The sequence below is a fragment of the Bos javanicus genome, chromosome 9 (genome assembly GCF_032452875.1).
Source record: "Bos javanicus breed banteng chromosome 9, ARS-OSU_banteng_1.0, whole genome shotgun sequence".
Taxonomy (NCBI): Eukaryota; Metazoa; Chordata; class Mammalia; order Artiodactyla; family Bovidae; genus Bos; species Bos javanicus.
In genome coordinates, this window is record NC_083876.1 from 40,856,599 (window position 1) to 40,868,606 (window position 12,008).

General features: G+C 43.5%; 1 protein-coding gene and 1 long non-coding RNA gene across 4 annotated transcripts in view; one reads left to right on the forward strand and one right to left on the reverse strand.

Moving 5' to 3' along the window:
• Positions 1-12,008, reverse strand: part of LOC133253853 (coiled-coil domain-containing protein 162-like) — a 153,836-nt gene that overhangs the window by 40,565 nt on the left and 101,263 nt on the right. For all 3 annotated transcript variants that reach the window (XM_061427613.1, XM_061427612.1, XM_061427610.1), the window contains exons 22-26: positions 11,708-11,803; positions 10,505-10,660; positions 5,069-5,298; positions 4,002-4,140; positions 2,716-2,836 (exon numbers count right to left, since the gene is read on the reverse strand). In XM_061427613.1, the coding sequence (XP_061283597.1) occupies positions 2,716-2,836; positions 4,002-4,140; positions 5,069-5,298; positions 10,505-10,660; positions 11,708-11,803 (742 nt within the window). The remainder of the gene's footprint in view (positions 1-2,715; positions 2,837-4,001; positions 4,141-5,068; positions 5,299-10,504; positions 10,661-11,707; positions 11,804-12,008) is intronic.
• On the forward strand, positions 81-2,759 carry LOC133253860 (uncharacterized). Its single transcript, XR_009738478.1, has 3 exons — positions 81-179; positions 2,123-2,230; positions 2,391-2,759. It is a non-coding gene; the product is annotated as an uncharacterized LOC133253860 (long non-coding RNA).

Below are 12,008 nucleotides of genomic sequence, written 5' to 3' on the forward strand. Positions count from 1 at the left end.
AAAGATTAAGTTCCAGACAAGGTGGGGAGGAGGGAAGTAAACAGGAGAGATATTCAAGCCTGTGATGCCCCCTGTCAAGCTAGCCCTGACCACAAAGCGTGATCACTGCATGAAAAAGCAGGCCCTGTTGGAAGCCCCAGTTCACTATGGCTGCTTCCTACTGCTGAGATGAGCAATAGGTGAGTGAGATTTCCAAGGTTTTACCATCCTCCTCTTCCGTGAGACCCAGCCCACAGAGGTCTCAGAATATAAAAGCACCCCTGGTACACAGTGGGGACTCCATCACTTGTACTGGGGGACACTCAGCAGAGGAGGAGACCCAGGCCTTCACACCAAAGCATGCTGAACAGACCCCAAACAAAATCAGCAATAACAAAACACTCTCACTACTGCTGTTTATTTTTAAAATCTTATGAGTACAAAATCTGAACAAAACTTTAGAATTGGCCAGTATATTCTAGCCAGAGTAAGGTTTGGTAATGTCAACCTTACCACCATTAAAAATAACTCTCCCCCTCCCCTTTGCCTGACTCGCACCAGCTCCTGACTGAAGGCCCTTTCCAAGCACAGCTGATGAGCACCCTGCACAAGCCAACACCCAGCACAGCCGCAAAGCAAGGACACTTCCTCCCTGGGGCCCCCACCTGGCCGTCTCATAAGAACCGCAGCCCTAAATCATGCAGATGGCTGCACCTGCTGCATGCTTGTGGATTTTCTCCAAGGACTCAGAAGGAAGCTGCCTAGATGCAGCAAACACAGCATCAACAACAGGGGCTTTGTGTCTTCTTAAATGCTCTGTAACTGGAGCTCAATCACACTTGGCTGTCTGGTGACATTCAGAGATACTCAGTTAGTGGGGCTTCCCCTCTTGCTGCCCAGCCTTTCCCCAAGTCCTGCTTGCAGAATCCAGTTACTTGAAGCACTGAGAAAACCACAGTGTCTTAGTGAGGACAGAGGTTATTAATTAACATTACAATGTCTGTGGACCTTGTCTCAAAAGGAAACCCTAATTAATTTTGTCAGTCAGACAATTCTCCTTAGCTCAAAAATCGGGGATTTTCCTAAAGAATTAGTAGGAGTTAGGAACAGACACTGTAGTTCAGAGAGGACCAGTCACACAATCTATGGTGCCCCATTAAAAATAAAAATTCAGGCTTGTTCAAAACACAGGAAAAAGGTGTTTTGTACCATTAAAGGTACCAAAATATAAAGTGTTTTTCTTTCTTCTGCAGTCTTTCTCTTGACCTGTCATGGTGTTTTTGTTTTAATGTTGAACTCCCTGGCTTGGGGATGCTGGCAGGGCAAGTACAACCTTCATAGCCATCAGGGCCCCTGCCCTGTGATGGGGGCATGAATACACATGGTCTACCAGCTACTGGACTGAGGCTTCATGCCCTAGCCAGGGGCAAAGAAGTTAAGCCAGGTGTCTCCTCTTCCCACTGGCCCATCGCTCCTATCCACCATGGATGGGCAACCCCAAGGGTACTGCATCCTCTGCCCTGGGATATTCCAGGTACACAGGGATGGGCAGCAAGCTCACTTTGACTAAGTCGCTCATCAAACACACCACAGTGCTGTCAGTATGGAGTCCCTGAGATGCTGCCAGGTACACATGCCCCACACATGCCCTCACCATGCTCAGGCCCCCACTGGTGTGGGGAGTGGCAGCAACTGCTGGATGGGGATGGTGAGGGGGAGGTTAGTGATGCTGGGGTGTCAGAGAGCAGAGGATTGGGCAGAGAACTCCTCCTGGCAAGGTGGGGAGGCAGCAGGAGGTGGGACTGTGAGCCCAGGCACCAAGCCTTTGGTGCTTACTCCAATGGTTCACTGGACATCACTGACAGAATACAAATTCTAGGTTAAAATAAAGCGTGTCAAGATGGCACCAATAGAGCATTAAACCCCAGGTTCCCCTGTGGGAGTCCCATGAGCGTGCACGGGTCACTTGCCCATGAAGTCCTACTGACTTTGGACCTCAGATGAAAGGAAACAATTTTGATTGCCTTCCCACCCTAAGTACGTGTATTTCTAAGACAGATATTTATATACATTTATATATATATATATATAAAAGAAAAAGCTTCATGTATTTCCTCCATTTCAACTTTATTCTTTATTTCAGTTAGGAGTTAATCAGAAGAGACTGAAGTTTACAGATGTTCTCTAAAAGCCCTGTAAGTGAAGAATATATATTCTTCAAAACATGAAAAGTACTCCTCTCTGAGCACAGGTAACTATATTCAATATTTAGTTAACAAACTACAATGGAAAACAATCTGATAAAGAATATACATAACTGAATCACCAGATACAGATACAACATTGCAAATCAACTATACTTCAATAAAAATTTTTAAAAAGTACTTATTTGAACTCCCCTGGTGGCCCAGTGGTAAAGAATCCGCCCACCAATGCAGGAGACACCGGTTTGATCCCTCGTCAAAGAAGATCCCACACACTGTGGAGCCACTGAGCCTGTGAGCCACAGCCACTGAGCTCTCTCTCTGGAGCCTACAAGCCGAGACCACTAGAGCTCCCGCAGCAATGAAGACCCAGGGAAGCCAAAAATAATATAAATAAATAACTTTTAGATACTATTTTCTGGGCATCGCAGTGTTTTTGTTTTTCCATGAATATGGATAGATACATGGATTGCTTTTATAATTAGGAAAAATAATTAAAATGTTATTTTCTAAAGTAATAAACATACTTTACCTGTAGGGAGAGTATGCTGCTCCTTGGACTTTTCTGATACAACCAGTGTTATCTCTCTGTTAACTTTCTTTAATACCTCCTGGATCATATGAATTTCAAGATTTTCCAGAAGTTTCTGAAGCTAGAGTAAACAGTATGAGAGTTACTCTTCACTATTAGTTTATACTCCAGGCTCCTAAATTCTTACATAAGTGCCTTGGGCTGGGTCCTGTCCTTTAGCTACTCTCTACTGAGGAAGAAGAAAGGATTTCTTTTTTTGAGGTTCCCAAGTGGGGTAGAGGCATCTTTTTGGAGACAAATATCTCTTCTTCCTGGCTCATATCTCAGTTGATAAAATACAACCCTTTTTTACCAGGTTCTGCTGAATTGCAAAGTGCTCAGTGTCTGAAGTGATCTCTTATGTTTTGGAGTCTCTAAATATGGCCAGGAATTTCATGACCTGTTTTATAAAAAGCGCAAAAGTCTGAAACTCAATTTAGATACCAAGGAGGATTTCACAAGAAGATATTAATCCATATACAACCAAGAGAAAACTTTGTTCCAATACCCATGAGCCCTTACTCTACCCTTTATGCTTGCAAAGCCCATGTTTCTCCCTGTCAGAGGACCCCTGGTGCTAGAGAGGAAGCAGAGTTCAAAAGGGTAAGCAATGGTCATGGGACTGGGGTGTGTGTGGAGAAGGGGCGGTGCTGAGTTCTCCTGGATGCTTAGCGGACATGTATCTCTGTAGTTACACCCATGCAGCTAGAGTCTTTGTTCCCTGTTACAATAAGCACAGCCAGGACAGCCTGTGTCCCAGGACCAAAGGGAACAAACAGTTGGAAAAACAACCCCTCCACAAACCATCAACACACACCAAACAGACTAGTACATAAATTATGTTGTCTTATTCTCAGAAAAACAATCGCAGAAGCTATTTTAAATATTCTAGTTCTGTGAGCGTGTGTTGGGGTGAGAGGATACTTGTGTGCTGAACTTTATGGTTAAGATGCTAGTGGTTATGTTTTCTGTTGTCTTTTTTGTGGTGGTGCACTTTAATTTGAGGAAAATAAGAATATGAAAACCTAGAATTATAGAACTGAGACATTAAGGTTAGCTATTTGCTTAATCAAAGCCCCACATACCTTTAAACACTTCAGCTTCCTTAGAGTCTGTTCAACAATTTACAAACCCTCAATTTACACTTAACTTCTAGAAGAAAAACACCACTTGGGTATAGCCGTAGGTTTACATGCTAATGCCATAACGCAGATTTTCAAGCCAAGTTCAAAATAGCTTCTACATACCTGTTGAGTTTTTATTTCGATTTCTGAAGCTCCTTTGGGGGGAAGAATAGACTGACTAGTTATTAAAATTTCTTCAAATTCATCTTCTTTCCCCATCCGCCTAGCTATAGCTTTCATGCTGGGGTAGAGAATATCAGTTCTATTAAAGAAGAGCAACAGAAATTAGCAAACAAACATTTTTTTTCTCTTTTAGATTTTCTGACAATTCTTTTCGCTCATGTTCTGTTTCCTGTCATCATGCATAAACCTCCCAACTTGTCATAGACACTCACATCAACATCTAAATTTACCATAGTTGCCACTCCCTTAGTCAATATTAAATCCCAAGGCCTTTTCTCATTGGCACATTTAATTTCTTTGTTCTTCAAAATACTGACATGTCTTCTCATTCTCTATTTACCAGGAAAGCTGACTATCATAACTCATAAGACAGACAATTTGTATTAGGCCACCAAAGTGGGCCTTAGGGTCCTCAGTGTGGTCTAGCATGGTGGGTGGGTGCTTAGTGAATGCTTGTTTGGTAACAGACACATGGCAGAGGCCACCTGCCTTTCCTGCCAGCTAAGGCATCCCAGCCAGCTCTTGAAGCTGAAAAAACAACATGGGCCACAGACTGAACACCTCACACTGCACCATACTGTACCCCAGCTGTGACGGTGAAGTGCTCAAAGACTCATTAGACATAAGTCCAACGTGGCAGAGAGTGGGGAGGAGGTCACAGCAGCGGCACTCCCTACTCAATACTCGCTGGGATCCTACGAGCTAAAACGCTTAGAGTCAGTACTGAAGGGACACTTCAGAAGCACACGTTTCCAGGGCCAGAAGTCTGGGTAAATGATATAAAGTGTTGCTCAGTGGAATCCAGTGCTTTGCCTGCAGTCTACAGAACTCAGCTTTTCCTGGAAAGCACTGTTGATGGACAGACACACTGCCCAGTTTCCTTGGCGATCAGTGGGGCCAGGTATACCAGATTCAAGGACCAAATGTCACCCTCAGAGCAAGGGCAGTAATCTGCCAGACCCCAGGTTCCACTCCTCCACATGAATTTCCCCCTGAGCAACACTCACCCATAGAGCTCCGAGAACTGTTTGTGGATAGAGGGAGAGTTGATGTCCTGGACTTGGAGCTTGAGTTGGCCCCAGTGCTCCTTTAGAACTTCCAGTTGCTTCCACAGCACCAGAAATGATCTCAGCAAAGCAAGGGACATCACTGCATCACATGGGCCGCCCAGCAGCTTGGAGGCCTTTGGGCTGCTTTGGAACTGACTTCTGAGTCCTGGCACTCTGGACAAATCTAGCTGAAAGCATTACAGAAATTCTTCCTCATTCATCATAGACCGCTACAAGATAACCTTCTACATGCAGCTCATGCACAGTGAAGTCTTGGAAGAATGACTCTTCACCCCAGGAGGAATGGTCTACAGGCCAATAGCACATGTAGAACTTAGGGAGGATAAGCATCCTTCCTGAACACAGGTAGTATTCAGAGAGGAGAGAAATGTCTCCATTTAAAATTTCTGCTTGAGTCATGAACCACTGACTTTTAAAACTTTTTTACTTGGGTGCTAACATTTTTATCTGTCTTTGATAAATTGAGCCTTTCACGTTTAGCCTCTGCGTTTTGAAAAGCATTCTTCAACACACTCAAGATTCAACAGCCCGTCATGGTAGAGCTATATTATAATTGTAAATTGAAGATTTTATCCATTTTATGGGTAAGGAAATGGAAACTTAGGTTTATCTTATCTCCTATTCCTCCTGCTACTGCTGCCGCTAAGTCGCTTCAGTCGTGTCCGACTCTGTGCGACCCCATAGACGGCAGCCCACCAGGCTCCCCCGTCCCCGGGATTCTCCAGGCAAGAACACTGGAGTGGGTTGCCATTTCCTTCTACAATGCATGAAAATGAAAGTGAAAGTGAAGTCGCTCAGTCGTGTCCGACTCTTAGCGACCTCATGGACTTCAGCCTACTAGGCTCCTCCGTCCATGGGATTTTCCAGGCAAGAGTACTGGAGTTGGGTGCCATTGCCTTCTCCATTCCTCCTTCTGTCCTCTAAAATTTAGGCAGAGAATATGTCACTTGATTTGAATTTATGATTCAATAGACAATTTTACTTTAAAATCATGATTTGTTCATTCATTCATTGGTGTTTCCTTAAACAAGTGCTGGTTGAGGGGCTGCTGTAAGCCTTGGAGGATGTGGAGGGAACAAGGTTTTCAGGTCCCTGATCTCCTTTACATCAGTGGTACTAAGGCCAGGGCTACCCAGAGAATGACAGACAGAATGGGGACCTGTATCTCACCCATGACCTGAAAACAGTATCTCAGTAATAGGGAAAGACTTGGATCAGAGGACATTCAGGTAACAGCACCTTGGACACTCAAGCTTCCTGGCCATGAACAGGAAGAACCACCACTGGGGTGTAACTGGACCCTAGATCAGTGCTATTAACATATGGGGTGGGGTGGAGGTGAGGCTGCCAGAAAGAGAGTTGGTCAGAAGAAGAACTGACGGGCAAGTCCCAGGGAAGAGTGAGCTCCTGCCAGTATCTGGCAAGCCCTCCACCTAGTAGTCTACCTCCTCAACAATCAGCTAATGCATGCACTTCTGGATTTAGCTCATCCTCAGAAACTTATGCAAATGAAATCTTACTCAGTGACCCAAGATATCCAACAGACCAGGGCCAAGCACTGTGACAAGGAGGGGGCAGCCTACAGGCCATACAGTTGGACCCCTCCACTCAAAAAGCCCCAAGCTCCTGCCGCCCTGAGCTGGGACTTCCTTGGTGGTCCAGGGCTAAGAAACTGGCTTGTAGTACAGGCAATGCTGGTTCTATCCCTGGTCAGGGAACTAAGATACCATGTGTTGTGGAGCAACAAAGCCTGCATGCCACAGCTAGAGTCTGTGCGCTGTAATGAAAGATCCCACATGACACAGCAAAGATCACATGAACCAATGCAGCCAAATAAATAAACATTTAAAAAAATAAAATAAAGGCCCTGAGCTAATCCATCCCCTTGGGAGTCTTAGAGATGGAAGTCTAAAAGGTCACAGAACTGGTGACACAGCTGGGGCAGGAAACCTAGAGTCCTAGGTCATGGGCAGTGTAAATTTCAGTGCTGCCCACTATCTATGAACATTGAAATGTTACTAAATAGAACCAATCATAAAATAAAACTAATTAAAATAAACAATAATTTTAAAGCAAACGTACCTATTAAGAGAAGTCACCTCTTCCTAAGCTTTGCAGAATGGGTGAAGGGACAGGAGACAGGATAAAGAACAAGGCAGAGGAGACTAGGAGGTCAGGGAAAGATGATAATCTATCGGAAACAGGGCCAAAAGAGGGAAAAAAGAAGGACCAAAAAGCCTAGCACGCTTCTTGGTCTTGGTATTACTTGGTCTATATCCACCTTTGTAAATGCTCCTTCTAGGAGAAGCACTGACTCCTGTTATGGAATTCAGATGGCACATCTAAACACACTTCCTTTTCCACTAATTGGCCTGATATGTACTTGTGACTCAGTTTTAGCCAGTGAGAGACAAGAAAAGTCTATTGGAATTGTCTGGAAAAGATTTCCCTCCTTGACAAAAAGACAAAGCCCCTTAAGGGGAAAGCTTTTTCACTCTTATCTTCACCTTATAAGAATGAGGGAGACATTCTGCTGACACACCCAGGATGGCACAGCTGCCTCCACCAATGTGAACTGCCTCCTTCTAGACTTGCTTTGAAAGGTTCATACACTTTGTAGTTTACGTCATGAGTAGTTACTTACAGCAGGTGCACCCTTTCTGGCACAGAGGGGCATTGGCCCAAAGGTGGGAGATCAGATAAAGCTTCTAAAAGAGTGTTTGGAAGCTGAAATCTGAATGATAAATAGGAGTTAATTACATGAAGAAGTAGAGAGTGGGAAGAGAGGGAAGTTTTCCACCAGGGAGGCTGGTTTGCATGAAGGTACTGAGGAGAGAGCATAGTGTTTTTGACAAAATGAAAGAAGGTGAATATGAGGGAGCTCCAGGGCCAGACTGTTAGGCTGGAACCTGGGTTTCTTTTCTCTCTTGGCAAATGACTTTAGGCATATCATTTAACCTTTGTGAGTTGGTATTCCTATCTATATAATGAGAATAATGATAGTACCTACCTCATGGGATTATTGTGAGAATTAAAGAAATTAATAAAGCACTCTGAATAGATCTCAATCATAGACATTATTAATTGATAATGTTCTATTAATAGTGTTCAGGGCCAACTTATTGACTAGACACAGAAATGCTTAGGGCCCACGAAATGTTTTAAATTCTTTTAAAATCAGAAAGCCTTTGACTGTGTGGATCAAAATAAACTGTGGAAAATTCTGAAAGAGATGGGAATACCAGACCACCTGACCTGCCTCTTGAGAAACCTGTATGCAGGTCAGGAAGCAACAGTAACTGGACACGGAACAACAGACTGGTTCCAAATAGGAAAAGGAGTATGTCAAGGCTGTATATTGTCACCCTGCTTATTTAACTTTTATGCAGAGTACATCATGAGAAACGCTGGGCTGGAAGAAGCACAAGCTGGAATCAAAATTGCTGGGAGAAATATCAATAACCTCAGATATGCAGATGACACCACCCTTATGGCAGAAAGTGAAGAGGAGCTAAACAGCCTCTTGATGAAAGTGAAAGAGGAGAGTGAAAAAGTTGGCTTAAAGCTCAACATTCAGAAAACTAAGATCATGGCATCTGGTCCCATCACTTCATGGCAAATATATGGGGAAACAGTGGAAACAGTGTCAGACTTTATTTTTCTGGGCTCCAAAATCACTGCAGATGATGATTTCAGCCATGAAATTAAAAGATGCTTACTCCTTGGAAGGAAAGTTATGACCAACCTAGATAGCATATTCAAAAGCAGAGACATTACTTTGCCAACAAAGGTCCATCTAGTCAAGGCTATGGTTTTTCCAGTAGTCATGTATGGATGTGAAAGTTGGACTGTGAAGAAAGCTGAGTGCTGAAGAATTGATGCTTTTCAACTGTGGTGTTGGAGAAGACTCTTGAGAGTCCCTTGGACTGCAAGGAGATCCAAACAGTCCATCCTAAAGGAGATCAGTCCTGGGTGTTCATTGGAAGGACTGATGCTGAGGCTGAAACTCCAATACTTTGGCCACTTCATGTGAAGAGCTGACTCATTGGAAAAGACCCTGATGCCGGGAGGGATTGGGGGCAGGAGGAGAAGGGGACAACAGAGGATGAGATAGCTGGATGGCATCACCGACTCGATGCACATGAGTTTGGGTGAACTCTGGGAGTTGGTGATGGACAGGGAGGCCTGGCATGCTGTGATTCATGGGGTCGCAAAGAGTTGGACATGACTGGGTGACTGAACTGAACTGAAAATCAGAAAAAAGAATGCTTAGGTAGAATAAAATGCTACAATTTATGATATTAATATATTTTCTTTATATTAACACAATTGTAAGCTATAACTCTTCACATTTTTTAATGGAGAAATGAGCCCTCAAAGGCAAAAGTGGTAGAGTCATGGAAGTCAAAATGCAACCCTGGCAGTGGTTGAAGTGGGCCAGAACCCAATAAATAACATTTTCAGGATTAGCAGAGGTAGGGGAGTTGACAGAGGAGTCTGAGAAGGCCTGGCTCATGACATCAGAGGAAGACTGGAGAGAGCTGTGCTTTAGAAGCTAAGGGCAGACAGGCTTCAAGAAGGACACACTGTTTCAAATGCTGCTAAGGCGTCAGGTTGTAAGGGGACTGAGACATATCTATGGGATTCAGTGGCAAGGTCCATGGTGCTCTTGATGAGAGCAGTCTCAGTGGTGAGATGAGAAAGAAGGCAGAGGGCAGTTTTTAAGGAGTGATGGAAGGTAAGGACATGGAAATGGCTGGTGCAGAGTTTGGCTCTGAAAAGGGGGCTCTTTAAATGGGGCAGTGGCTAGTTTACCCTGTGTCCACACAAGTATCTGTCTGGTTCCAGATATATGCAGAATTGTTTCAAACTATAATATTAGGGGGACTACAGGCTCCTGGTACCTTATAGCTTCAGAGGGACATGTCTGGAGAAGGGAGTGCCTGCCTAGGAGTCCATGAGCTAGCAGAGTGATGAAGACAGGAGCCAGGCTGGAGCTGTTCACCTGGAGCCTCTATCATACCCTTCCAACTCCAGTCCTAAATGTGTGACTCACAAAGAAAAACAGCCAGTTGGAGTATTTGTTCAAACTGGTTTCAATGGACCACCCCTCCTTAATGTCTGTTGTACTTCTAAAATTAAAAGAAATTGATATACCATTGATCATGGGATTTACTGTGAAAGAAAGCACTTTGGAGAGGGTCTGACTGGCTACTGCTGCTTCACTGCTGCTCCCATGTGGCATTAGCACAGTCCTGGGACACTGGGAGAGGCTATGGGACAGACGAAGCTCTCTAGTCCATCTCCCAGACAGAAAGGTCCTTCAGTACAACACACCACTGGTCAAGTATGTAGACTGTTCACCAAGAATACCTGTGTATTTTTGTCTGGTGTGGCTTGCTGTTCTGGGAGACCCTCCATGATCGTATGATAGTTACTCAGAAGAACATCTTCCATTAGCAGTTGCATGCCTGCCAGCTCTCCATGAGCCACCTTGAGGTCATGGCCACTCAGTCCACAAAAGCATAGCTAAAAACAAAAAGGAACAAAACCAAACCAAAACACCCATTTTGAACACTTCTATGTATCCTTTACACGTGGTCCTGGGGGGGAGAAAACTAGGAGTAGTTGTGTTTACAAGCCCCATGCTCTCAATTATTTAAAAAATCCATAAAAATCAGAGTAACATTTTTAGTTCAAAATCCGCCTTGAACATATTAGACATTTGGCTCTGTATGGAAGTCCAAGTTCCCCAAACGTTATGGTGGTGGTGTCTGTATACGGTTGTATGGATAGTGTGATACACGTAAGCACAGGGAAAACACAGGAGAAAAACCAATATGATCTGTAACCATATCCCAAAGTGGGGGACTCTGATTAATATTTTTAAACCATTTTTACTATTTTACTTAAAAAAAAAACTTTACTTTTGGAAAATTCTGAGCATATGCAAAGGCAAACAGAACACTTCCCATCACTCAGTCCCAAAACCACCAACCTATGGCCAGTTCTGCCCCATCCTCATCACTCCCCACCTCCCCATTATTTTTAAGCAAATGCATCATTGATTTTCATGTTGTTGATAATACTTTTTAAAGTATTTTCTATTTTAAAAAATGAAAATACAATAATACTTGCTTGAACAATCAGAGGGAAACATACATTTGAAAGAAATTCTCCTTCTGAGTTCTCTTAAGGAGTTCTCTTTCTGCCACTGTAGGTGGGTCACGAGTCACACATCTCTGAACTGCCAGTCTGGGAGTTACTCTACGAGGCCCAGAGAGTGACCGGAAATGGATGACCACTCCCCGAGATCATTATTAGCCAGGAGAATTTCAGCTGATTCAAGTCTGATTCCAGCTGCAAACATGATTTTCTTCTGTCATAAGAACACATGATTCACCCCACAGTACTGGGTTTATAGCTTCATAATCAAACAAACACCTTGCTTATCTCATATTAATAAATTATTCACCACTGGCTAGAGTATGAAGGATTAGACCTACGGATGCAGTGACATCTGCTCTGCAATCTGTATTCAGTTCTCTCTGTGACAAGCAGGAAGAACAATCTTACCTGCATGTGATATTCTAGGGTATCTGGGCTGCTACTTGTAACTGGAAATGGTCCTCCATCTTCCAGAAACGCTCTCCAAGGGAACAGCACAAATGCCTAAAAGAATCAAATAATAAATATAATAATGGTGCATAATAACGTCCACAAGTAATAGGCATTTGTATATGAATAAGATGTCTTCATCTGTACACTAAAACATTATGGGATTACTTCTCTATTATATAGAAATAGTTCTTGATGAATAGTCTCTGATGATGCAGAGGAGAGAGTAATAATCTTGTTTCTTAAACTAATTTTTCAG